Source organism: Oncorhynchus masou, chromosome 27 (assembly GCF_036934945.1).
Source record: "Oncorhynchus masou masou isolate Uvic2021 chromosome 27, UVic_Omas_1.1, whole genome shotgun sequence".
In the NCBI taxonomy this organism is placed as follows: domain Eukaryota; kingdom Metazoa; phylum Chordata; class Actinopteri; order Salmoniformes; family Salmonidae; genus Oncorhynchus; species Oncorhynchus masou.
Genome location: NC_088238.1, coordinates 51,839,442 through 51,866,840, shown reverse-complemented (window position 1 = coordinate 51,866,840; position 27,399 = coordinate 51,839,442). Strand labels below are relative to the sequence as shown.

The following is a 27,399-nucleotide window of genomic DNA, read 5'->3' as shown; positions in this document are numbered from 1 at the left end:
ATCATCACACTCTCTATTTTTCTCCCTTTCACTTTCTCTCCTTTTTATCTATTTTCTCTCGCTCTCTTTCTGTCTCCCTCTCTCGCTACACAATGACTGCCATTCACAGGCATTCACCTGACACTTCATGAAGAACAAAAAAGTGCTCTGAAGAAAAACGTGTCTGAAATGCCATGGAAGGCAGTTGGGATTTCTGCTTGACATTCACTCAGACCCAGAGTCAGGTTGCTGCGTGTCCACTGTGGGTTAACTGGTTTCCACCCCCTGTTTGTGGGACATGGGGATGGAGGAGGGAGTGGAGGGGGGAAACCTGGCCCGGTGCCTGGTTGGAAGAAAGCGAGATGCATGAAGATGGAGACTGGCGAAATATCACTGAGGTCATTACCATAGTTGGGCCATTACACCTTTGGTGGTCTGACAAAGCACACCCCTCACCTGCTTAAAATTCACGAGTTGTGTTAACTGATATGGAGCCTTGATCTGAGTGAGTTTGAAAGATTTATATCTGAATTGGACGTAGTATGGAGAAAAAGCGAATAATTTCCCTCTCTTTTTCTCTTTTAACTTCTGTTAAAACAGCCCCAGTCATATTGGTATGTCTGTCAGTGTGACCGTCTGAGCTGCCCTTGCTGGCCTCATATCATGAATGGGCTAATGTTGTGAATGGCTGGCTGCAGCAGCTAACAGGGCATGTATTGTTGTAGCTCTGTCATTGTGGCTGCCAGGGGGAGACTTGTGTTGTTGTTGTTGTCAGATGTTGTTAAGTGAACCTGACCAGCTAGTTGGTGCTAGCTGGTGGCTAGCTGGTGTTAGTGCACTTAGCATCAGTTGGCCGTGACTGGAGACTTTTTGAAGTGCTCTCCCTCAGTCCTCTTTTGTCCTGAGGGACTCCTTCCTCTCCTCTGAAACAGCGCCCATATATGGTCATGCCTGGGAGAAGCACAGTCTGACTGTTATTCAGTTTCTCTCCCCTTCAACTCCAGCATTAACTGAACCCTGCTCTTTTAAATGAATTGAAAAGTTCTCGACCCACCTGACCTCTTTCCTTAATAACACTCAGCTAAAGAAACTAAAAAAAGATAACTTCTAAATAGACTACAAGTTCCCCTATAACCACCACAAGACTTCCTTTTGTGTTGTCTAGAAAACGACAACATATCAGACTGCTAAATGCAATGGCTGTAAATATGACGTTTCCCACACAATGAGCCAGTCTTTTAGCTTCCAAATGTTCTTTAATTGCATAAAACCATCCCATTTTCAGATACATCTCTTAAGTTATATTTTATCCACATTTAGACAGCCTTTTACTTTGCTAAATATCAAAATGAAAAACAAGCTCTACCTCCAATGAATTCAGCCCTGTTTCTGACTAACAGCGCTCTCAAATAAACCCAGCTCACGTTTGTCTCTCTCTATGCTGAGCTTCTTTGATATGTACCCTGTTTTAGTTTCCCTCGCCACACTGTCCTGTTTAGGCTCATCGTCTTCCAGGGAATGCTTTGTGACACAACTCTCTTTGGTTGGGTTTGTTACATCAGGATGTAGTGTAGGAACTTGATTCCTCTCCTTTTTGGCCCAGACAGGACAGGCTTAACCCTCAGGAGGTTTGCTGTTGTGCGCGTGTGTCTGCATGTGTCTGCGTTTGTGTGTCTGAGTGTGTGTGTGTCTGTGTGTGCGTGTGTGTCTGTGTGTGTGGGCTGGCCTTGTGGAATGTTTTGTGTGTGTTAGGGGAGGGCCAGGCTGTCCTGTGATGTCACAGACTACCGCTTCAGAAGAGCTGTCAGATAAATAGATGAGAGGGGGAAAGAAGGGGAGGAGGAGAGGATAGAAGGAGAGAGGGTTTGGATAGGAGAGTGATCTGACCTGGCAGAGGGAAAAGTACAGAGCAGAACATTTTGTACTGGTGTTGGAAGGGTCAGCTTGTGTAGTACCCCTATTCTCCACTTACCCTTTTTAGCAGTGTGTGCACAAACTGTCAGGACAGGGCCGGATTAGGAGTGATGAATTGGAAGGTGGAGCGAGGGATTCTTTTTTTTCCCACAGAACCAAAGAAAAACCACACTTTAAGCTCGTACCAACCTCACATATGAAGCAATACAAACCCACAGGAAACGATAATGTCTTTTCAATTCAAGTAACTTTTGACAAAATGTCACTTTATTCTACAGTGCGCATTTTGACTCAACCAAACAAGTGGTGACGCCTGTTCATAAACATCCTGGGCTTATAGGGTGTGGAAGTCTGCTCTCTACATCAGTCAGTGGCCATGACATGACACATTAGTATTCAAACCATGAGGTAGCTGGAGAGGAGGAGCCTCTGTCTGCCAATCAGCTCCGCCTTAAGCTAGCAACCAACACCCAACAACACCTTGCCAAAAACCAATGACCTGCCTGGTATGTTGCCATGGTGACAGCCTGTTGTTCCACCCCTCACCGTTGACCGTTGCAGTGCAGTGAAAAGAGGGCAGGATTAGTGGGTTGATGCAACCACTGGGAGGATTCATGGGAGGTATCTGAAGTCAAGGTCACAAGACTGTGGCTGGCAGGCTGTGTGTGCGCGCATGTCTATCATGTAGACTTTTCCATAACGGGCTGTAAGGCGATCCCCTCCAGTGTTGCGGTGTGGTAGTGTCTGGCTGTGGTGTCTGGTGTGATGCTCTCCTCTCCTATATTGGGCCTTTCAGTCGCTTCTCTGTCAGCTGATACAACACAGACCTGCAGACACGCCAGCACCGCTCTGAGAGGGAGAGGTGGAGCGTGTCTGTGGCACATCTAAGAGCAACACACACAGACAGACACACACCCATCTGACCCCAGCCTCCTCAGGTTTCATCCTCACTGGTGCGTGCGTGTGTGTGTGTGTGCTGGAAGTCAGAAGGGGTGTGTGTCTATATTTTTCCGATTGAGACCCCCTCTAAATCAAACAGATCAGACTGCTGAATGCTATGGCTACTAAGAATAACACCCCTTGGCTTCTTGTTAACGTGACTCTCTTTGGGATACAAGATATATTATCTGATGGGCTTAGATCACTTTTTCATGTGTGTTTTTGGGGGAGAACAGTGAATGTCTATACAGCTGGTTTAAGGTCTCGGTGCAGAAATAGCCAGGTCGTACAAAGTTCCAGTCGACAGTGCAAGTGGTGCTAGGCAGTGTCTTGGTAACTTGTAGGAATCTCTCTGCCGATACCTATGCCTCATCCGTAGTCTGCCATTAAATAGCTAGCCATGCAAATTGGAGTACATGTTTAGAAAGGGGTTTGGCAATAAATCCATTGTGCATGTCTTCTTTTCAAATGCATGCTATGAAAACCATTTATCTTAGTTATAACTGAAGATATCTAGTTTTCTCAAATGTATGATGAATTGCGCCCATTGTTCAGTGTACCTTTTTCATTTAAAATGCTTTAGGGACACCTTTGTCTACATGTAGCTGACTAAATGAATGTGACCCGGTTATTTCCTGTTAAATAACAACCACAGCCAGTGCTTTTGTTCCTAGTGTCAGTAGGCCAAACTGTAGCGATCATCATGTGAGAAGGGACACTTACACAGTCCCAGGCCTCACTTATTCTGAATGGTTGTGGAGGCACTCCGCATGCTGTCTGTCTATTGGGACCACTGTGTTGACACAACCCAGGCGCTCATATCAAATCCAATTTTATTTGCCACATGCTTCATAAACAATGGGTGTAACCTAGGGCTGTTGCGGTGACCGTGTTACCGCCATACCGGCGGTCACGAGTCATGGAGGCAGTCAAATTCCACATGACTGTTTAGTCACGGTAATTAGGCTTCTCCAAGCTCTGATGCTGCTGATGGTCATTAGTAGCCTAGCAAACTTGTTAACTGCCTGGTACACAGCACTCTATTGTCCCTCTAATCACTCTGACGTCAATGCAAATGTAATCAAAAATCTAATCACACACTTCATGAGAGTCCATGAGCTCATGTTGCGCAACATTTCTATTGGCTGTGCAATTGTGGGAGAGAACAGAGTGAAGGCCGCTAATAAAAAGAGGAGGATCCCATCAGCGTTCTATATGCTTGGCCCCTATATTTATTTCTCAACTTTCCTAATATTAAGCACATTGCTTCTCTTTACAACAGGAGTATAGTCTACCTGGCTGGCATGAAAATGAACCATGTGCATAGATGACATGTATTTTTTTCTCGCTGACCCTGTTTCCCCTGTTTTGAGACAGGTGCATGATAAATGGTCCATTCTAAATCATAACTAATTTCACACATATATTATGTAGTATATGTAATGACAAAACTAAATCAAGAATAGTCTGATGTGTGACAATATTAGCCCATCACTTGTGAATCATATATTATCACTAGTGAATGATGCCCAGTGTAAGAAACAGTGCCTTTCTTTTGCAGCTTTTTCTAATCATCGTCGCACACCTGATGTAGCCCAGCCCATAGACCTATATGTTTAATAAGGTTTGTATCATAACTAAAGTGGCCAAATAACATCTTGAAATTAAGCACATTCATCCGCTTTAAAGTTACATTGATAACTCTAAATGAAACATATAGGAGGACCAGTTTCTTTGTTTACCCCTCAACACAGAATAGTTGCATGTGTTCACTCTCTCAAATCATTTGGAGAAAATATTTATATTTTATTCAGCTTCGTTCAATTGTATTCTTCATACTATAAAATAATACCACGGAATACTAAGCAAATCTTGTCTGCTAAATGAACTAGTGTAGCCCGCAGCCATTTGGCATAGCCAGATCAGGACCTAACATAAGGACAACTCAGTGTATGCTGTTCTGTTCTTCTGAAATAGACTACATTTTCTTCATATCATGTTTCTTTAGACCTGTAAAATAAATAAAGGATTTATTGTGAAGGTGTAGGCTATATAACACGGATTTATTAGACATTTAAATGTCTAATAAATCTTTGTGTGGAAGCCAGGAGATACTAAATGTGTTTATATTAATTAATGGTCAATTACCATGCGACCGACAGTTTTTTGCTTGACAATCACTGGCTGACAACATTTTGTGACTGCCACAGTTAGTCTACACTTAGGCTAACTGTGAAATGCTTACTTTCGGGTCCTTTTCTAACAATGCAGAGTTTAAGGTAGTGACACGAGGAATAAATACACCGTGAATAACAATAACGAGTGAAAATAACATGGTTATATACAGGACGTACCAGTATTTACCATATTTACCCTGTTTGGCTGTTTCATGAAATCCTCACCCTCGGGACATTGGGCCGGACTGACTCACCATGTGTTCCTGTTGTGGTTATAAACACAGATTTGAAAAGTAAGTAAAAGGAAGTAGTGTTGCGTGCTCGATGGTAGTAGGGGGTACCTGCTTAGTATAGTGTTGTGCCTGCGCTCGTACCCTGAACTGGACTAGTTCACTGTCCCCCCCACCCTCCACCCCCTCCTCCACTTCACTTCCCTCCAGTCGTCACTTCAGCCTTGGTAGTGCTGCACTCTGACTTCTGAGTAGCAATAAAGGAACACCCTCACATACAAAATGTAGGTCTGTTGCACCTGGCAGAAAAGTGAATTGTCACCACAGATGATATGGGGACATGACACTTTCAAAGCGAAGTTTGTCAGATGTTTTGAGACCTTTTAGTGTCGTCTGTCAAGACAGAACCACAACCAATGTCGTGGGGTGTGGTTTCATCTTGACATTTCTCTACTTTTGAGGTTTGGAAACATCTGACAAAGTTCCATTGATGAGGGAAATGTGCGTTTAAGTTCTAGCACTCTGTGCCATCAAATCTAACTGTGTCTCTGTGTCTCTGTGTCTCTGTGTGTCAGTGCGGGGATGTCGCCCAGGGAAGATTGTGCAGATGTCAGAGGCTGAGGTGAGAGGCCTCTGCATCAAGTCCAGAGAGATCTTCCTCAGCCAGCCCATCCTGTTGGAATTGGAGGCTCCCCTCAAAATCTGTGGTAGGTGGTGATGATGAGGATGGTGGCTGATGAAGAGTTGTCCAGTTCAAGACCTATTATTCATTCATTGGCCTCTGTGGACGGACAGGCTATGGTAGTTAAGTAACCCCCCCGCTTCTCCTCAGGTGACATCCACGGCCAGTACACAGACCTGCTGCGGCTCTTTGAGTACGGGGGCTTCCCGCCCGAGGCCAACTACCTGTTCCTGGGGGACTACGTGGACCGAGGAAAGCAGTCCCTGGAGACCATCTGTCTACTGCTGGCCTACAAGATCAAATACCCTGAGAACTTCTTCCTCCTCAGGGGCAACCACGAGTGTGCTTCCATCAACCGCATCTATGGCTTCTATGATGAGTGTGAGTAGTATGCATGCGTGCACACACACACACTCTGCGCGCACACATCAATACATTGCCTCATGCACTTGTTAGTGTATCATACAAGTAATTGAGCTAAATACCCACCCGGCACACACCCTAATTCATGTTTATTTGCCATTCAACACATACAGCCTCTGTGACAAGAGTAAAGTTGCAGATGAATACACTTGCACACACTGTCTGACATGAGTCTAGAAGATCCCAGATGATTGTATGAAGTATATTTAAACGTCATCTCTTAATGTTTCTCTAGGTAAACGCAGATTCAACATAAAGCTGTGGAAGACATTTACTGACTGCTTCAACTGCCTTCCCATCGCTGCCATCGTAGATGAGAAGATCTTCTGTTGCCATGGAGGTACTGCTGGAAGAGCTGTCATTCAAACTCCCTGTCTGAATGATATGGTTGTTATAACAGCACGGAGAGTTTTGTCTTGCTCAGAAAGTGAATATGTAGCGTTGGAATAATGATTTACATACTACATAGGTATTAAATAGTTACAGTATATATAATAACGCGAGCAGGCATTAGACATGAGTCATGACTATGATTAAGTGAAATAAAGACTTAAAGGCTCTGTGCACAGCAGTGCCTCTCCTACAACATGCTGGTCCTGGCAGGGAAACTAACCTTGAAATGTGTGTGTGGTTTTTATGTGTTTTGGATGACTGAGTGCTGTTGTCTCTGCGCTCCTCTGTCTCCTACCAGGCCTCTCTCCAGACCTGCAGTCTATGGAGCAGATCCGTCGTATCATGAGACCCACAGACGTCCCCGACACCGGTATGTCCACATACACACAGATGGATGCACATGTACATACACATATACTGAAGAAAAATATGAAACACAACAGTTTTAAAAGCTTTTACTGAGTTACAGTTCATATCACGAAATCAGTCAATTGAAATAAATTCATTAGGCTCTAATCTATGGATTTCACATGACTGGGAATACAGATATGCATCTGTTGGTCACAGACACCTTTAATGAAGTGGGCCTCACAATGGGCCTCAGGATCTCATTACGGTATCTCTGTGCATTCAAATGGTACATATTGTACACACACAAACACACAGAGAGATGTTTTACTGTCCTTTCTCGGATCTAAAATAGATTTGTATTCAGAATCCTATTTCTCCTAACCCTAAACAACCCTTATCCTAACCTAACTCCTGAACTAACTCCTAACCCCTAAACAACCCTTATCCTAACTCCTAACCTAACCCCTAACTCCTAACCAACCGCTAATCCTAACTCCTAACCTAAACCTAACCCCTAACTCCTAACCCCTAAACAACCGCTAATCCTAACCCTAACTCCTAACCTAAACCTAACCCCTAACTCCTAACCCCTAAACAACCGCTAATCCTAACCCCTAAACAACCGCTAATCCTAACCCTAACTCCGAACCTAAACCTAACTCTTAACCCCTAAACAACCGCTTATCCTAACTCCTAACCTAATCCTAACCCTAAACCTAACCCCTAAACAACTCCTAACCTAAACCTAACTCCTAAAACTAACCCCTAACCCTAATTGTAACACTAAACCTAAGCCTAAAATAGCCTTTGTCCTTGTGTGGGCCTGCAAAATGTCCCCACGAGGATAGTAATACACCCACACACACACACACACACACACACACACACACACACACACACACTCCTCTCCAAGCTGTTTACAAAAACATGTGCTATATCCTTTAGCAGACAGTAGGGGTCATCCCAGATTGTACTGATTTTGGGCAGTGTTGCTAATTCTTTGTTAAAGAGTTTCTGATTCTCCAAACCAAATGAATATTGACATTACCATTTAGATGAGTTGTTTAAACATCACTTTAATGACTGTACGTGATCAACCCATTGTTATGTCAATACAGTAGACCTCTGTATAGTTACATCTAAATAAGGTTCTGAGATTCATTGAATAAGTCACAGAAAACCCAAGGGATCTAGTATCTGCTCATCAGACCTTTCTAGCCAACATCTCCTTATATGGGAGTGATGTGAACTACTGGACCGTGAGGCCATTTTACACATCTCAGATCCGTGTGTGTGTGTGTGTGTGTGTGTGTGTGTGTGTGTGTGTGTGTGTGTGTGTGTGTTCCAGGGTTGCTGTGCGACTTGCTGTGGTCGGACCCAGACAAAGATGTTCAGGGTTGGGGGGAGAACGACCGCGGGGTCTCGTTCACGTTTGGGGCTGATGTGGTCAGCAAGTTCCTCAACCGTCACGATCTGGACCTCATCTGCAGAGCCCACCAGGTACTGTAACAATCCACTGACCTGTCATTGTAGTTCAAACAAGACATCAGAGTCCAGTGCATCCACCCAAACACTGCTACACACACAATTGACAGCTCCAGTTCCCATAAACCTAAAGTATCAAATCTTAAAACACTTCTCCATTGCTGTTGAGATACTTAACAACTTTTCTTTTTACTTCTCTGATTACGTTGGTAACCAGTTTATAATAGCAATGAGGTACCTCAGGAGTTTGTGGTATATGGCCAATATACCACGGCTAAGGGTTGTGTCCAGGCACTCTGCGTTGCGTCGTGCATAAGAACAGCCCTTAGCCGTGGTATATTGGCCATTTAAACATCGGGTAGGTCTAATCCTGAATGCTGATTGGTTAAAACCACATTCCAGCCGGTGTCTATTCCACAAGTTACCACCGGCTAAATCTATGACGTTAAAACGCCTATTTACTCTGTTCCAACTGACTGCGCAATCCACTGTCTCATCAACCCAGCCAGGCACTTTATAAACGTGATCTCCACTATAAAAAGCATCTAGACATTATCTCACATTTCTTTTAGACTAGCAACACCCCCTCAGGCCTTAATGGCTAAGGGCTGTGTCCAGGCACTCTGCGTTGCGTTGTGCCAAAGAACAACCCTGAGCCATATACCAAACCCCCTCCTTATTGGGCAACTTATATAGTTACACTTCAATTATGGTCAACTGATGTGCTGACTGTGTTGTCCCCCCCCCTCCACTGATGTTACACTTGATGTGCTGACTGTGTGTCTCCCCCACTCCACTGATGTGCTGACTGTGTCCCCCCATCCACTGATGTCCTGTGTGTCTCCCCCCACTGATGTGCTGACTGTGTTGTCCCCCCCCCCCCACTCCACTGATGTGCTGACTGTGTCCCCCCCACACTCCACTGATGTGCTGACTGTGTGTCTCCCCCCACTCCACTGATGTGCTGACTGTGTGTCTCCCCCTCCACTGATGTGCTGACTGTGTGTCTCCCCACTGATGTGCTGACTGTGTGTCTCCCCCTCCACTGATGTGCTGACCACTGTGCTGACTGTGTGTCTCCCCCACTCCACTGATGTGCTGACTGTGTGTCTCCCCCCACTCCACTGATGTGCTGACTGTGTGTCTCCCCCCCACTCCACTGATGTGCTGACTGTGTGTCTCCCCCCACTCCACTGATGTGCTGACTGTGTGTCTGTCCCCCCCACTCCACTGACTGATGTGCTGACTGTGTGTCTCCCCCCCATGTGTGACTGTGTGTCCCCCACTCCACTGATGTCTCCCCCCCCCACTCCACTGATGTGCTGACTGTGTGTCTCCCCCACTCCACTGATGTGCTGACTGTGTGTCTCCCCCCACTCCACTGATGTGCTGACTGTGTGTCTCCCCCCCACTCCACTGATGTGCTGACTGTGTGTCTTCCCCAGGTGGTGGAGGATGGCTATGAGTTCTTTGCCAAGCGGCAGCTGGTGACTCTGTTCTCAGCTCCTAACTACTGTGGAGAGTTTGACAACGCCGGCGGTATGATGAGTGTTGACGAGACCCTGATGTGCTCCTTTCAGGTAACGTTACTAAAGTAACGTCAGTATCATATCCGTAGTGTCATTGCAACCACTGACAACAACAGACAATAAGTAGTTTGGTTGTCAGAATACTGAGGGTATTCTCAGGATAAGTCCCTAAAGTGTATCATTCTACACACAGTTTGTAGTCCTACACTGTTTATTCAATGGGGCGGCAGGGTAGCCTAGTGGTTAGAGCGTTGGACTAGTAACCAGAGGGTTCCAAGTTCAAATCCCCGAGCTGACAAGGTACAAATCTGTCGTTCTGCCCCTGAACAGGCAGTTAACCCACTGTTCCTAGGCCGTCATTGAAAATAAGAATTTGTTCTTAACTGACTTGCCTAGTTAAATAAAGGTTAAAAAAAAGGTTTTAAATGAGGTACTTGTCAATGCTATGTTGTGATTATCAGTACTATCACTCTGCAACAGCTGGGGCCAAACAACTGCCCTTAGCTTTGATAGAATCCAACACTATGCAGTCGCTTGTCTACTGGTTTTATTGATTAAAGAATGACAGGTGAAATATGCCTTGGATTTCGATGTATCGTCTTAATGGTCCACCGTCACTCTGTAGATCCTGAAGCCGTCTGAGAAGAAGGCCAAGTACCAGTACGGAGGGATGAACTCCGGCCGACCCGTCACCCCGCCCCGCACCGTGGTCCCACCAAAGAAACGGTGAACAAGGAAGAGAGAGAGAGCAGAAGGGAGGGAGATGGAGGGATGTGGAGAGGGAGGTGGAGATGGAGGGATGTGGAGATGGAGGAATGTCGTGGATGAGTGACAGTCCCTCATCAGTTTTTCACAATGGAGAAACACTTAGCAGAAATAAATAAACATAGATAAAACACAAAGCAAAGTTTTTGATTTCATGACCCCCTGCCCCCCACCCCCGTTGTGTCTTTTGTTGTCATTTCGCCCTCTGAACTGTTCTGTGTCACGTACTGCTCCCCATGTGTAACCAGCCACACCTGTTTGTTTTTTTAAAAGTTGCGTTTAAAGGAAACAATTCTGTTTGCATATCGGAGTGTTTTTCTTCATACTTTTTTTCTTGCTTTTTGGCTTATGACGGAATGACAACTACTAGCCCCAGTTGACCATTTCACCCCACCCCACCCCACCCCACCCCATCTGTCAAGTAAGAACAGGTGTTAATCACAATTACTGGGTTTTCAATTAATAAAATGGGGGGGGGGGGGGGGGCATTTTTGGGTTGGTCAAGTGTCTTTTTCATTGAAATATGTGCTTTCAATGCAGTAAAAAGTAAAACACTTCAAAGTATTGTAAAAAGAAGACTAAATCACACAGAAATATAAAAGTAAATTGAATGTCACCATATCAAAGCTATTTCCAGCAGCAGCAACTAAAATTCCTCAACTCAAAAACTATACAAATGGTTCCCTTCGCTGTAGTAGCACATAATACATTGTTGTTGTCCAATCATACCGTACGATTCTGACGAATCAAATCCCTGCTCGCAGCCACAATCCAACTGATTGGAGTTCCAGAAAACAAAGTTGACTTGTATGTATTAAACACTACAGTGTAACAATTATGTCCAACAAGACTTGTTCTTCTCAAAACCGTATTGCATGAAGTACTTTAACAATAGCTGTCGTTTCACTATCTAAAACTAATAATTCAATCACTACTCTGCTTGTCTCTGGTCTCGCATCGTAAAAAGTTGTTACACAAAAGGTTAACTCTGGTCTTTCCTATATTTCACTCTTCTTGCTCATGTTTTATTACCCGGCACAAGGCTGTCAACAGTGGATGTCACTCTGGATGATAGCGTCTGCTAAATAACCTCAAATGTCAAATGTAAATGAAGGATGTCTTATCTTAAACGAGATCTATATGGGACATTATGAATGTTTAAAGAGATGCTCTGGTACTTTGGCGACGAGTCAGTATTTTTTGTGTTGATAACGATCTGTGTTTAACAATTTAATGTTAAATCATTCAGACATGGTCATGACCTGACTCCTGCCTCCTTGGTCCTGATTCTCGAACCTTTTCCAGAAATGTGCACTTGCACACCCCTCGTCATGGATTTAACGGCGTAGGACTGGTGTAAAATTTGGTTGGAGGGAGTTTACCGTTTCCACAGTCGTTAATATCCATGCGAGAAAGTTGTAAGTGCACACTTCGGGGGAAGGGTGGAAAATCGGGATGCAACCTTAGTAATGCTCCAGAGCCCAGTTCCCCAAAAGCATCTGAAGACTAAGTTCATTATGAGAACCATAGGATCCTATCCCATGTCTCTTTTGGGAAACCGGTCCCAGACCAGTGGTGTATTGGTAGGTAGACGCTTGTATACCCACGTATTTTTCAGTGGGCATTGAGTATACTCACTTCTTAAACCCCTGATTCGTACCAAAGTAGTGTGGGGAAGGTATTCGCCGAATCAATTCATAAGGCTGATGAAACCGATCAGTATGTTGATCTTAAAATGTTGAACTATTATTTCTTCACGTTTTAGGCACAGCAATGTTCCAAAATACAATTTTGGGGAAAACACCTTTCTAAAACACCACAAAAATCTATATTTCTTCGATTTTTCCCCAGACCTCAAAAGTGGTCTCGTGATGTGGTTTAAGCATCGTTATGGACTTATTTTTTAAAAATCTGAAACTTGTGAATTTCTTAGTTGACAGCCTCTTGTATCTGTTTCAATAGTAGGTCTACTATTAGCCTACTTGCACAGTACAACTTGGGTTGACCTGACTGCGAAAGACCAGGATGGGATTGATCATTTTAGGTAATTCAGAGAGAATAGCTAGTTTATTCATCCAGTTGGCGATAGATTTTCATGCGAATATTTTTTTTTAAATATGCATAAAGAAAATATACGCATTTTCCCACCAGTGGCGTTTCCACCAAATAGATTTGTTGAGGATAAAAGTCAGTGCGTGATGACGCGATGCACACAAAATGTACGCGATTTAGTGTTAAAAATCTAATGTTCAATGTGTTTACGTCGCATTTTCAACTCTATCGATAGTTTTGTCACAAAAACTGTTAAATAGCAAATGTGCCTACTCTGATGTTGACACGTGGCCAACAGCTGGCAGATACAGTGAGGGTAGACTAGTGATGAGGTCATGGCTAAATCAGTCATGCATCGATCACCATGTCACCAGAATCAGACCCTCAATATTTATTTAAAAGGAGCATCAAGATTACCATGCACTTTCACCACCCTGTAAAGTTCATAATTGATTTAATATGTAGCCTAATAAACTGCATGGTTTCCAGAGTCGTAGCTGGAGGACCACACATGTCATCGCGTGACTCATTATGTTTATTATATCAATATTTACGCATAAAGGTGTTTCCACCACAATTTCTCGCATAATTAATTTTACTGACACAAAAATATCCCATGTGCGAATTAACACATTATATGTCGGTATTTATAAAATTGTACTTAAACTACCCGATTTCATCACAGCTGTCGTGATTTTTATATGGAATGAAACTGGATGGAAACGTGGTTTGTATCACTATTTCTCATAGCATTTCTCTCACAGGGCGCCTTTCCTTCCCTGGGCGGGCCGTTTAAATTTTTGGGGGGGCAAAATGTTTATACCCACTTCTCCAGTCACCACTACACCACTGGTTCAGGTAGACGGGTATTGTTCAAACGCTTCCTTCCTTCCTACCTCGATCACTGTTCTAACATGACAGAATAGATGAAAGCTGTGTATTGGAGTCCATGCTAACACATATGCAATTGTGATAGGCCAGTGATTTCCTAAAGTAAGGAAGGGTGCATCTGTAGAGTATTTGAACAGGGCCATTACCCTCATCAACCCTTCATCCAGCCCTTCTGAAACCAAACGGATGTTTGTCTCAACACCACTACAGGTACCTTGTTTGTCTTCTACATATAGTATGACAGTTAATTCTCACTCCATTCAGAAAACACTCTTAAACGTTGAGCAATCAAATCAAAAACAAATATTTCATGAGAGGGAAACATAAAAAGGATTTTAAAACGGATACTTATATTAGAGGAAGGAAGAAAGGAAAGTCTAGAAACCAAAATGGAGCAAACACAAAGTTCATATAAGAGTTGGTAAGGTTCTAATCAATGTGTTCATATCTGGAATGGAAACAGAATGGGCAAAAAATAAATCGTTTATAGACAAATCTATAACTTGACTTAATGCATAGCTTTCAAAATGGTTGTCGATTAATTTTTAATGGCACTCCGTTAAATGTATAATCTGACTCCATTAAATCATCGTGGCCATGATACATTCAAGGAATGAAAATTGGCAGATAATTATGGAATTGTGATTTAGTGTTATGGTAATGTATTTAAAAATATTTTTCTGTCATGTGTTTTGCTCCCACTGTCTGTGTAATATGAACTCAAATATTGGCAGATACAGACACCTTACCCATAGCTGGCTCATCAGACAGTGACCGCTAGAAACTATTCTTGTTCTTCATCTGTGTTCAAAATACTATAGTAAATGACCAACAGCGAAACAAAAACAAGTGCTGTTACTTAAATCCAATGAATTTACATAATCGAAACAGAATAGCTGACACTTTTTCATGGTGACAAAAAGTTTAACATTTTGTTATTACAGAAAGCCAAAAGCTAGAGACCAACACCCTGTTTACAACAAAGCAGAGAGTGTATCCCTTTTGGTTTGAAAAATCTGTCACAGCACACCTTTGTACATTATACCTAAAGCCAAAGCTCTGTTCAAACAATGTGACTAGACAGCAACAGGTTAATAGGTAGGTTAGCTGCACAGAATGGTGTTAGGGCAGCGTTTCCCAAAATCAAACCTCGGGACCCCAACGTGTGTGCACGTTTTGTTTTTTTGCCTTAACACTACACATCTGATTCATATTGTCAAAAGCCTGATGATTATTTGAATCAGCTGTGTAGTGCTGGGACATAAAAACAAAACGTGCACCCCTTGGGGTCCCAAGGACCGAATTTGGGAAACACTGTTATGGTCAGACTGAACGCTACCCTCAGGAGAACAGTGGGAAGGAGGAGGAGTGGAATGTGGTCTGGTTCCCATCACCTCCTTGCCCTCTGTTCCTATCATTACACTGCATCATATCCTGTTTCTAAAACCTGTCCTACTGGGCCATTATCCTGACATGAACAGGAAGCGAATGGAGTATTTTCTATGAACTACATTTCACTCTATTGAACACACCCCAAGTGGTCCTCTCCACTCCAATGGGCTAGAATGACATGAGTGTGCTGATGTCCACAGACCGATGTCCATGTTGTCTGTGTAATGTAGTGCCTTTTGTACTGATGTGCAAATAACATAATGAAGAAACCTATCTGTAACTAAATGCAAACTAAGGGAAATAATTTAATTGGTCTTCCGTGCAAAAATAATGTACTATTTCATATTGTCATGATATCCAAAATAAATCAAAAGTTTTCAATCAAATCAAAGGCTTTGTTGAAAAATATAAGTACTTACTCATCAGAGCTAGTAATCCTGATTTAATCTGATGTCGTTATGAAAATAAGACTTCCATGAGAAAATGATCTACTTTGTGGAACAATCCATTAGTTCTCCATAAACTCCTCTAGCTACTGTTCTTGACTAAGGTTAGTGCCTTAAGAAAACCACAGGAAAACAAACATTATACAAAAACCTCCTTAAAATGGTCCAACTCAAATAAGGACCCAAGTTTAAAACTGTTTGGCACCGACTGTCTATTCATTGTTGTCCGATGAGAGGCAACCAGAGTCTTTTACTACTTACCACTGTACACCAGTGGTAAAGTAGCTAGCTAGCATTCATGTAGCGTCATACCCTTCATATCGCAGTTATTTCAATGCGTGTTGTGCATGTCAGGCAGCTGGGGAGATGATATTCAATCCCTGGTATATCTATTGTGGTCAGTACTAATATCATTTTGATGCAGGCTTTTCTTTAGGCAGCTCTATTCCCAGCCTGGGTCCTTCTAGGTATGACGATGGAAGTGGATGATGTCATGGCGTGTCCCGTCACTTTACGGATGGGGATGGAGGTGGCTGTTGACTGATGGTGGTGGTCCTCTGATGTGTGTGTGTGTGTGTCTAGACCAGTAGTCGCAGCAGGAAGGACAGGGCGGCCCCGATGGAGAGGCCCAGGGCCAGGAAGAAAGTCATCAGGGCCCCGGCCGTCTCTGCGTCTTTAGGAGCCACCAACCTCGGAGGAGACGGAGAGAGAGACAGGCGTGTATTCATAAGCATACTGTAGCAAAATTATTTGTCATGGAAAAATAAAACACAAGCATTTCTTATTGGACAAATTCGGGTAGGCCCCTTCCGGTTTCTGCTCGTGTGGTTCCTATTGAATACACCGCATATATAGGGTAGGTTTTGTTGTGGTGTTACAGTGGCAACAAGGAGAACTTGTTAAGCCAAAGGTGACTAAAGAAGAGTGACAAACCATGACAAGTAGATTGGATTAGTCAATACGTGAATAACTGGTATAATGTTATGACAGCGGACTGTCACGTATGGTGCGCGAGTGTTTTACTTCTACTCACTGTGGGGCGTAGGACATGGAGAGGCAGACGCAGTATCCGTTGGAGAGGGAGAAGAGCATCATGATGAAAGCGAAGGCAGCGTCGTGGGAGAAGAGGACGGGGAGGTAGGAGCGGCTCTGGACGTTACAGAACATCAGCAGGGGAACAAACACCACCCTGGAGACCACCAGCCCCGGGAACAGACAACTCTCCTTGGGGGGCTGCGGTCCACATACACAGAGAAATGTTACTGATAGACACAATAAAATCATTCTAGAATAATAACTAAATGTAATACTAAGAACTAAAACTTTTGTGCTGGGAAAGAAAGTGAATGATTATAAAACACTGAGAAACCTCAAGTTGTTACATAAATCAAATCCATTGTGATCCTATCAAATGTGTAATAAAATGACAATCCACAGAGATGAAATGGGATCCGACACCTACCCACTGGACCAGGGTGGTGACAGTTCTGCCGATCCAGTCACACACGTTGAAAATGAGGAAGCAGCACACAGAGATGAAATAAGGTTCTGATGGGAGGGAGAGAGGTGCTTCATCTGAGTTTTACATCTCATGCATATTAAACATACAGTATACATATCTACACTCTTAGAAAAAAAAGGTGCTATCTAGAACCTAAAAGGGTTATTCGGATGTTCCCATGGGATATCTTCTTAAAGAACCCTTTTTGGTTACAGGTAGAAAATGGTTCTACCTGGAACGAGAAAGGGTTCTCTTACGCGGACAGCCGAAGAACCCTTTTGAAACCGATTTTTCTAAAAGTGTATACATACCCCATTTCCCAGGGTATATGGTCTTGACGTCCACAGTGACGGCGGGGAACACAGCGAGAGTGACGGTGAAGACAAAAACAACACAGAAAGCCATCACCCATATCTGGAGAGAGAGAGAGAGGGACAAGGTAAGAAATATAGTGGAACCTCTCCCATGCTCCCAACTCCTCTGGTGCTTTTAATGCATGTTGGGGAGTGAACAAGTGCACACTTCAGAAAAGGGTAGGGAATTGGACCTCAACTATACACCAGAGCCATATATTTAGAAAATAAATAAATATATGACCAGTAGAGAGCCTGCTGAGTAGAGGTCAGAGGTCAGCATTACCTTTTTAAACACCTCCATGACGGTGGACTTCCTGTCCCTGACCTCAGCCTGCTCCAGGGTTAAGAAGGCCTGCTTGGGCCTGACCCCAGCCCCCTTTACCTCCACCTCCTCGCCACTGGCACCTCCATTGGCCAATGAGCCATTTGCGTGGCCATACAGCTTGCCGTTCTCCGCCGTGCCACTCTCTGTCACTGGTAGAAAGAGAAAGATTTCAGGGAAAATAGATTGACTTGACCTAACACTGACCAATCAACAGGCAGAGGTAAAAGTGTGTGGGAGTGATGGCAGATGTCATTATAAGGGGAGGGAGGGACAGACACTAGTTTCTGGAGCCCAACAGACTACTACATTATCTGTTAAGAATAGGGCCAGGAGTTTTTCCTCACCCCATGACCTCATCAGGAAAAACTGGACCAAGCTATAGCTGGATTACTGTAGTCCCTGATTAGAAGTCCCTGATCCCTCCAGGACCGATATTGAACAGCCCTGGCTTTCCTAGACATTTGTTAATTTCCATGGAAACATCTATTGACGTTAACAGGAGAGTGATGGGGTGGTTTAATAGTGTCTGATCTGTAAATGTCCCACAGGGCAGCTCTTTGTCTGGGAGAGGTTGCTGCACTAATTGGATAAATGTGAATAAACTGGGCTAATGGGATAATGATCTGTTGAATCAGTTCCATTCAGACCATGGCCTGTATGCATCTTGCGTCTTAGAGTAGGAGTTCTGATTTGGGATCGCCTTTGCCTTTTAGATCACAATTGACACGATTACATGGACGGGGGAGACCTGATCCTAGATCAGCACTCCTACTCTGAGATGTTTGGATATGTACAACCAATGTTCCCAAGCCCGAGACTGCCGCACAGCTCAGTGCCAAAAACAATTAAAGGGAACTTTGCATACAACCCCTGAGTGTAAAGGAGAGTCCTAGCAGTGACAATCTGCACTGCTGTGGATGGTCATTGGTGAGATATATGAGCACAAAATAACCCACATCTTTCACTATGGGTGTCTCTCACAGCTTTCAGCAGCCTCACCTTTCAGCAGCTCATCTGCAGTCTCCACTTCATAACTCCTGCTCTTGTCCAAGTAAAACTGGGCAAACTCCTGGATGAGACCGGAGCAGAGGCTAAATGAGACAGACTGAACATTCCCTGACCTTGAACACAGATTCCTCAGGTAAAACAAAGTCATGCCGTACTGTAGTATGGTCAGCTACAGGCCCGGGGGATACAGGGTCTGTTCTGCGGCCCAACCTGTGGTATCTACCAGGGCTTCTATTACATTCTAGTCCTGTAAAGCTGAGCAACTCACCAGGCGAGGCAGTAGGAGGTAGCTAAGCAAAGTGATCAGGGTTCCTACACACGGCGTGATGAAGTAACCCAACGCAGCCGTCTCAGGGTCCGTATCACCTGTCACACACACACAACCACAAAAAAGAGAAAGGAGAGGTCAGAGAACTACTTACAAGTGGAGTTGCAGAGGCCATATCATACTCATTTGTCTATAGTTTTTTATTTTTTATTTGACAACTCAAAATACATGAAATGTTACACCAGGAAAAATATACATATAGCATCATTTGAAGATATACAGATATATACACAAAAAAGTCTAGAGGCTATTTCCACTGTGATCCTCTGTTGGTTAGAAAGATGGGCTCTCTGTTTCATACATTCAATCATAGATAATGTTCAAATATACATATATATAAAGCATATACACACCTACACTCACAAAGTCTGCTACCTCAGATTGTATGATGGCAATTTGCATCATACTTCAGAATTTTATGAAGAGTGATCAGATGAATTGCAATTAATTGCAAAGTCCCTCTTTGCCATGCAAATGAACTGAATCCCCAAAAACATTTCCACTGCATTTCAGCCATGCCACAAAAGGACCAGCTGACATCATGTCAGTGATTCTCTCGTTAACACAGGTGTGAGTGTTGACGAGGACAAGGCTGGAGATCACTCTGTCATGCTGATTGAGTTCAAATAACAGATTGGAAACTTCAAAAGGAGGGTGGTGCTTGGAATCATTGTTTTTCCCCTGAATCATGGTTATCTGCAAGGAAACACTTGCCATCATCATTGCTTTGCACACAAAAGGGGCTTCACAGGCAAGGATATTGCTGCCAGTAAGATTGCACCTAAATCAACCATTTATCGAATCATCAGGAACTTAAAGGAGAGTGGTTCAATTGTTGTGAAGAAGGCTTCAGGGCGCCCAAGAATGTCCAGCAAGCGCCAGGACCGTCTCCTAAAGTTGACTCCACTGCGGGATCGGGGCACCACCAGTACAGAGCTTGCTCAGGAATGGCAGCAGGCAGGTGTGAGTGCATCTGCATGCAGTGTGGCGAAGACTTTTGGAGGATGGCCTGGTGTCAAGAAGGGCAGCAAAGAAGCCACTTCTCTCCAGGAAAAACATCAGGGACAGACTGATATTCTGCAAAAGGTACAGGGTATGGACTGCTGAGGACTGGGGAAAAGTCATTTTCTCTGATGAATCCGCTTTCCGATTGTTTGGGGCATCTGGAAAAAAGCTTGTCCGGAGAAGACAAGGTGAGCACTACCATCAGTCCTGTGTCATTCCAACAGTAAAGCATCCTGAGACCATTCATGTGTGGGGTTGCTTCTCAGCCAAGGGAGTGGGCTCACTCACAATTTTGCCTAAGAACACAGCCATGAATAAAGAATGGAACACATCCTCCGAGAGTAACTTCTCCCAACCATCCAGGAACAGTTTGGTGATGAACAATGCCTCTTCCAGCATGATGGAGCACCTTGCCATCAGGCAAAAGTGATAACTAAGTGGCTCAGGGAACAAAACATCGATATTTTGGGTTCATGGCCAGGAAACTCCCCAGACCTTAATCCCATTGAGAACTTGTGGTCAATCCTCAAGAGGAGGGTGGACAAACAAAACCCCACAAATTCTGACAAACTCCAAGCATTGATTATGCAAGAATGGGCTGTCATCAGTCAGGTTGTGGCCTAGAAGTTAATTGACAGCATGCCAGGGCGGATTGCAGAGGTCTTGAAAAAGAAGGGTCAACACTGCAAATATTGACTCTTTGCATCAACTTCATGTAATTGTCAATAAAAGCCTTTGACACTTATGAAATGCTTGTAATTATACTTCAGTATTCCATAGTAACATCTGACAAAAACATCTAAAGACACTGAAGCAGCAAACTTTGTGGAAATTAATATTTGTGACATTCTCAAAACTTTTGACCACGACTGTACAACAGTATGTGGACACCCCTTCAAATGAGTTGATTTGGCTATTTCAGCCACATCTGTGGCTGACAGGTGTATAACATTGAGCACACAGCCATGCAATCTCCATTGACAAACATTGGCAGTAGAATGGCCTTACTGAAGAGTTCAGTGACTTTCAACGTGGCACCATCATAGGATGCCACCTTTCCAACAAGTCTGATCTTCAAATTTCTGCCCTGCTAAAGCTGCCCCGGTCAACTGTAAGTGATGTTATTGTGAAGTGGGAACTTCTAGGAGCAACAACGGCTCAGCCGTGAAATGGTAGGCCACACAAGCTCACAGAACGGGACCGCCGAGAGCTGAAGTGCGTAGCTCGTAAATATCGTCTGTCCTCAGTTGCAACACTCAATACTGAGTTCTAAACTGCTTCAGGAAGCAACGTCAGCACAAGAACTGTTCATCGGGAGCTTCATGAAATGGGTTTCCATGGCCGAGCAGTTGCACACGAGCCTAAGATCACCATGCGCAATACCAAGCGTCGGCTGGAGTGGTGTAAAGCTCACAGCCATAAGACTCTGGAGCACTGGAAACGCATTCTCTGGAGTGATGAATCACGCTTCACCATCAGGCAGTCTGACGGACCAATATGGGTTTGGAGGATACCAGGAGAACGCTACCAGCCGGAATGCATAGATCCAACTGTAAAGTTTAGTGGAGAGGGAATAATGGTCTGGGGCTGTTTTTCATGGGTCAGGCTAGGCCCCTTAGTTCCACTGAAGGGAAATCTTAACGATACAGCATAAAATGACATTCTAGATGATTCTGTGCATCCAACTTTGTAGCAACAGTTTGGGGACAGCCCTTTCTTGTTTCAGCATGACAATTCCCCCGTGCCTTAAAGTAAGGTCCATAAAGAAATGGTTTGTTGAGATCGGTGTGGAAGACTGGCCTGCACAGAGCTCTCAACCCCATCAAACACCTTTGGGATGAATTGGAAAGCCGACTGCAAGCCAGGCCTAATCACCCAACATCAGTGCCCGACCTCACTAATGTGGAAAGCCTTCGCAGAAGAGTGGAGGCTGTTGTAGCAGCAAAGGGGGGACCAACTCCATATTAATGACCATGATTTTGGAATGAGATGTTCGACAATGTACTGTAGCATAAGACTCCACATTTGCCTCAGTTGAATGATTTGCCACTGAGCATCTCTGATGTGAGTTTTGCATGTTTATTTACAAGTAGTTATTTGTATATTTGTGGGTTCTAGATATTTGTTTGTGTGTGTGACTCACTGGCTATGGAGATCAGCATGGCGATAGCAGCGAAGGTGCCGGCCAGCCCCTGGCCACTCATGAACACAGCGCTGTACTTCTGAGGAAGGAGGCCCACCAGGCCAAACAGACTGCCCTGTAGCACCGCTCCAAACGCTACAAGGTGAGCGAGAGAGAGAGAGAGAGAGAGAGGGTGAGAGAGAGAGAGGGTGAGAGAGGGTGAGAAAGAGAGCGGGTGAGAGAGAGAGAGAGAGAGGGTGAGAGAGAGAGAGGGTGAGAGAGAGAGAGAGAGGGGAGGTGAGAAAGAGAGAGGGTGAGAGAGAGGGTGAGAGAAAGAGAGGGTGAGAGAGAGAGAGAGAGAGAGAGGGTGAGAGAGAGAGAGAGAGAGAGAGAGAGGTTGAGAGAGATTAATGATATAGCGTGCTCACACACACACAATACCTAGTCAAACACAAACACACACACTTACTCAAACACACACAATTCCACCCCCACACACAACATGATTCCCCACCATCCACCCAATACTCAGTAACACACACAATGACCCCCCCCCCCTCAAACACACACACACAATCATGTCCTACTCACAGTTGATGAACCAGATAGTAGCCATGGTAACAGAGAAGAAGCGGTCCTCCTCCATGGGGATCTTGACCAGGATGGCAGTGAGGATGAAGAGGATGAAGATGAAGACCAGGCTGCCCGCTATCCGCACCATCTCCGAAATCCTACGCACAAACACACACACAAAACGTTAGTTCTCAATCTCACTGGATTAGAGCGTAGTAAATTACACCACCCAGACAGTGTGTGACATATTTTTTATCTATTGAGTAAAGCCCCTCTAAAATCCACTGTATCGCACTGTATAGACTTTTCTTTTTCACCTATTTGCAGTTGAATAAAATGGCCAATTCAAAAGGGTTGATCACACACAGACACACACACACACACACACACACACACACACACACAAGCTCATCAGCCAAGTGTGCAGTAGAAGGGTGTTTCTTGGAAGGGCATTTGGATGATTTGTAAACCTGAGAGAAGAAGTGCTGTCTCACCGCTGATAGAAGAAGGAGTTGAGCAGAGTGCAGAGCAGCAGGGGGAGCTGGGACAGCAGAGTCATCCAGTTGTTGAAGTAGTACTCTTTGTGGGAGACCACCATGCCGTTGCTCCGTTCAGTCTTGTTAAGGCGGCTGTTGAAATACTAATGACAGAAGAGAAAGAGATAAATAATAATATATGCCATTTTCCAGGCGTTAGTATGGGTGGGCCCCAGCAGGAATCCAACCCACGATCCTGGCCGTTTGCTCTACCAGCCGAGCCACACAGGACTCATGAGATGACCCAGTTTAGTTTACATTAACGTTCAATACGATGTTGTTTGTCACAAGTCACTCATTCCTATACAAATAGGCCTATTCTTTAAGTAGTTCTACAAACGTGTAGGGTATACCAAATATCACAGCTTACCCTAGGGGAATGAGTTGTGGGGTTTGACATTTGAATATTCAGAGAACTAGGCCTAAGAGGCTGTACACACACAACCTGGTCACATGGTTGACCACACAGCGACGTGGGAAATCCATGGCCTCTAACCACACCATGAGCGGTTAACTTCAACATACCGGTACTTGGTGACAAAAGACTACAAAACACCAGGGGGCCAGTCACCAGGGTTGGGAAGTAACTGGTTACATGTAATCTTCTACATGTAATCTGATTACACCCCCCCCCCCTAACAAATCAGTTACCAGCAAAAAATACTGTAATCAGATTACAGATAATTTTGAAAAACTAGATGATTACTTCTTGGATTACTTTTAAAATTCAGCAAGGTTGTTTGCGTAAGAAATACATTATGATACTTTTCTGGTTTCTTAAATTCAATTCAGCATTGAAAAAAAGCCTCAAGTTGAAGTTTGTTCCAACCTGAGCGTGTCTGACTACAAGTTAGAGACCACTGTGTTGACACACTAAACTCATTTGATGGATCCTGTTTGTCTTCTTCTAATTAATGCCTCTTAAAGGAAAAGTAATCCAAAAGTAACTGAAAGTAATCAGTCTATGTTACTGAGCTTGGGGAATCTAACAGTTACGTTACTGATTGCAATTTTGGACAGGTAACTAGTAACTAACAGATATGTTTAAAAAGTAATCTACCCAACTCGGCCAGTCACACTAAATCCCTCTTAGACAAAACGTTTGACACCAACAGCTCAGCAAATCCTCTTTAAACAATACGCATTTACATTTTAGTCATTTAGCAGACTCTCTCATCCAGAGCGACTTACAGGAGCAATTAGGGTTAAGTGCCTTGCTCAAGTGCACATCAACAGATTTTTAAGATAGTGGGCTTGGGGATTTGAACCAGTAACCTTTCGGCTACTGGGACAATGCTCTTAACCACTTGGCTACCTGCCACACATACAATTGTGTACACACACATACAAACAGCATCTGACTCTTAGGGATAACTGCATACCACTTTGCATTCCACTGCTGGCCTGCCTCGGAAGCTATGCAGGGTTGGTACTGGATGGGAGACCAGATGCTGCTGGAAGCGGTGTTGGAGGACCAATAGGGAGCACTCTTTCCTCCGGTAAAGATAAATAAATATACAGTGCATTCAGAAAGTATTCAGACCCCTTTACTTTTCCCTCATTTTGTTACGTTACAGCCCTATTCTAAAATGGATTAAATACATGTTTTACTCAATCTAACACAATACCCCATAACGACTAAGCGAAAACAGGTTTTTAGAAATGTTTGCAAATAAAAAACTGAAATACATTATTTACATAAGTATTCAGACCCTTTGCTATGAGACTCGAAATTGAGCTCAAGTACACCCTGTTTCCATTGAACATCATTGAGATATTTCTACAACTTGATTGGAGTCCACCTGTGGTAAATTCAGTTGATTGGACATGATTTGGAAAGGCACACACCTGTCTATATAAGATCCCACAGTTGACAGTGCATGTTAGAGCAAAAACCAAGCCACGAGGTCCAAGGAATTGTCCGTAGTGCTCCAAGACAGGATTGTGTAGAGGCACCGATCTGGGGAAGGGTACCAAAACATTTTTGCAGCATTGAAGGTCCCCAAGAACACAGTGGCCTCCATCATTCTTAAATGGAAGAAGTTTGGAATCACCAAGAGCTGGCCGACCGGCCAAACAGCAATTGGGGGAGAAAGGTCTTGTTCAGGGTGGTGACCAAGAACCCAATGGTCACTCTGACAGAGCTCCAGAGGTCCTCTGTGGAGATGGGAGAACCTTCCAGAAGGACAACCATCTCTGCAGCACTCCACCAATCAGGCCTTTATGGTAGAGTGGCCAGACGGAAGCCACTCCTCAGTAAAAGGCACAAGACAGCCGCTTGGAGTTTGCCAAAAGGCACCTAAAGGACACTGACCATGAGAAACAAGATTCTCTGATCTGATGAAACCAAGCTTGAACTCTTTGGCCTGAAAGCCAAGAGTCACGTTTGGAGGAAACCTGGCACCATCCCTATGGTGAAGCATGGTGGTAGCAGCATCATGCTGTGGGGATGTTTTTCAGCGGGATGGACTGGGAGACTAGTCAGTATCGAGGGAAAGATGAACGGAGAAAAGTACAGAGAGATCCTTGATGAAAACCTGCTCCAGAGCGCTCAGGACCTCAGACTGTGGCAAAGGCTCACTTCCCAACAGGACAATGACTCTAAGCACACAGCCAAGACAATGCAGGAATGGCTTCGGGACAAGTCTCTGAATGTCCTTGAGTGGCCCAGCGGAAGCCCGGACTTGAACCTGATCGAACATCTCTGGAGAGGCCTGAAAATAGCTGTGCAGCGACACTCCTCATTCAACCTGACAGAGCTTGAGAGGATCTGCAGAGAAGAATGGGAGAAACTCCCCAAATTCAGTTGAGCCAAGCTTGTAGCGTCATACCCAAGAAGACTTGAGGCTGTAACCACTGCCTTAGGTGGTTCAACAAAGTACTGACTATTGGGTCTGAATACTTATGTAAATGTGATATTTCAGTTTTTTTTATAAATCTAAAAACGCATTTTTGCTTTGTCATTATGGGGTATTGTGTGTAGATTGATAGAGGGGGAGAATAAGGCTGTAACATAACAAAATGTGGAAAAAGTCAAAGGGTCTGGATACTTTCCGAATGCACTGTATATATCCCAATGCCCCAGGGCAGTGATTGGGGACATTGCCCTGTGTACAGTGCCCTCTTTCAGATGGGAAGTTAAACTGGTGTCCTGACTCTCTGTGGTCACTAACAATCTCATGGCACTTATCGTAAGATTTGGGGTGTTAACCCCGGTGTCTTGGCTAAATTCCCAATCTGCCCATCATGGCCATCTAACCACCCCCAGCTTCCAATTGGCTCATTCCTCCTCTGCCCTGTAACTATTCCCCAGGTCATTGCTGTAAATGAGTATGTGTTCTCAGTCAACTTACCTGGTAAAAAAAAGGGTAACATAAAATAACAGTTCCGCCTGATTTTCAAAAAAGACTTACTTTTCAAGTGAATTCCTTAAGAAGTCAGTTCTACTTTGGGTAAGGTTCAACAAGTGTGTATGTATCATACATACAGTGTTGAACCTGAGCCAGAGTAGATCTGATCCTAGATCTGTCTAAAGCTGCCCAAAACCACATATCTAGGATCAGATTTACCCTATATGCTAACTGTAGCCTTTTGGGGACTAAATAACTATCTGATCCTGGACCTGTGGTTATAGACGCATGTTAGGTTTACCATGGAGGCGGTCATGAAGAAGTTCCATGGTAGCAGCGTCCCGAGTCCCAGGATGAAGAAGATAACCCCCACCAACCAGCCCCTGGGTTAGGGAGGGAAATATTAGACAAGTACTTCATAGGTTATTGATGTGTATTTACCATGTAATTTCTTAATAAATAAATTATTTTCTATGTACCGTGAAATAAAGTGCTACCAGCCAAAGAGCATTAGCGGATTTTATAAAAGTACATTGGAAATGTAATCTATTCTCTACATTAATTGATTGAAAACAGTACAAAGTCACTTTTCCGTACCATAGCTTTGCTTAGAGGCAATGCCACACCCCAAATACGACTGGGGTTCA

General features: G+C 44.0%; 2 protein-coding genes across 2 annotated transcripts in view; one reads left to right on the top strand and one right to left on the bottom strand.

The window, feature by feature from the left end:
- LOC135516395 (serine/threonine-protein phosphatase PP1-beta catalytic subunit-like) overlaps positions 1 to 11,170 on the top strand; it is a 38,659-nt gene extending 27,489 nt beyond the window's left edge. The window contains exons 2-8 of the mRNA XM_064940671.1: positions 5,815 to 5,946; positions 6,072 to 6,302; positions 6,580 to 6,684; positions 7,036 to 7,107; positions 8,437 to 8,588; positions 10,019 to 10,153; positions 10,728 to 11,170. Of these exons, the coding sequence (XP_064796743.1) occupies positions 5,815 to 5,946; positions 6,072 to 6,302; positions 6,580 to 6,684; positions 7,036 to 7,107; positions 8,437 to 8,588; positions 10,019 to 10,153; positions 10,728 to 10,832 (932 nt within the window). The 3' untranslated portion in view covers positions 10,833 to 11,170. The remainder of the gene's footprint in view (positions 1 to 5,814; positions 5,947 to 6,071; positions 6,303 to 6,579; positions 6,685 to 7,035; positions 7,108 to 8,436; positions 8,589 to 10,018; positions 10,154 to 10,727) is intronic.
- Positions 11,171 to 15,629: 4,459 nt separating this feature from the next.
- The window catches only part of LOC135516394 (equilibrative nucleoside transporter 2-like), a 33,793-nt gene continuing 22,023 nt past the window's right edge, over positions 15,630 to 27,399 (bottom strand). The window contains exons 4-14 of the mRNA XM_064940670.1: positions 27,054 to 27,135; positions 23,361 to 23,506; positions 22,885 to 23,024; positions 22,315 to 22,449; positions 19,107 to 19,204; positions 18,830 to 18,899; positions 17,789 to 17,979; positions 17,461 to 17,563; positions 17,111 to 17,196; positions 16,682 to 16,881; positions 15,630 to 16,338 (exon numbers count right to left, since the gene is read on the bottom strand). Coding sequence (XP_064796742.1) covers positions 16,227 to 16,338; positions 16,682 to 16,881; positions 17,111 to 17,196; positions 17,461 to 17,563; positions 17,789 to 17,979; positions 18,830 to 18,899; positions 19,107 to 19,204; positions 22,315 to 22,449; positions 22,885 to 23,024; positions 23,361 to 23,506; positions 27,054 to 27,135 — 1,363 coding nt within the window. The 3' untranslated portion in view covers positions 15,630 to 16,226. The remainder of the gene's footprint in view (positions 16,339 to 16,681; positions 16,882 to 17,110; positions 17,197 to 17,460; positions 17,564 to 17,788; positions 17,980 to 18,829; positions 18,900 to 19,106; positions 19,205 to 22,314; positions 22,450 to 22,884; positions 23,025 to 23,360; positions 23,507 to 27,053; positions 27,136 to 27,399) is intronic.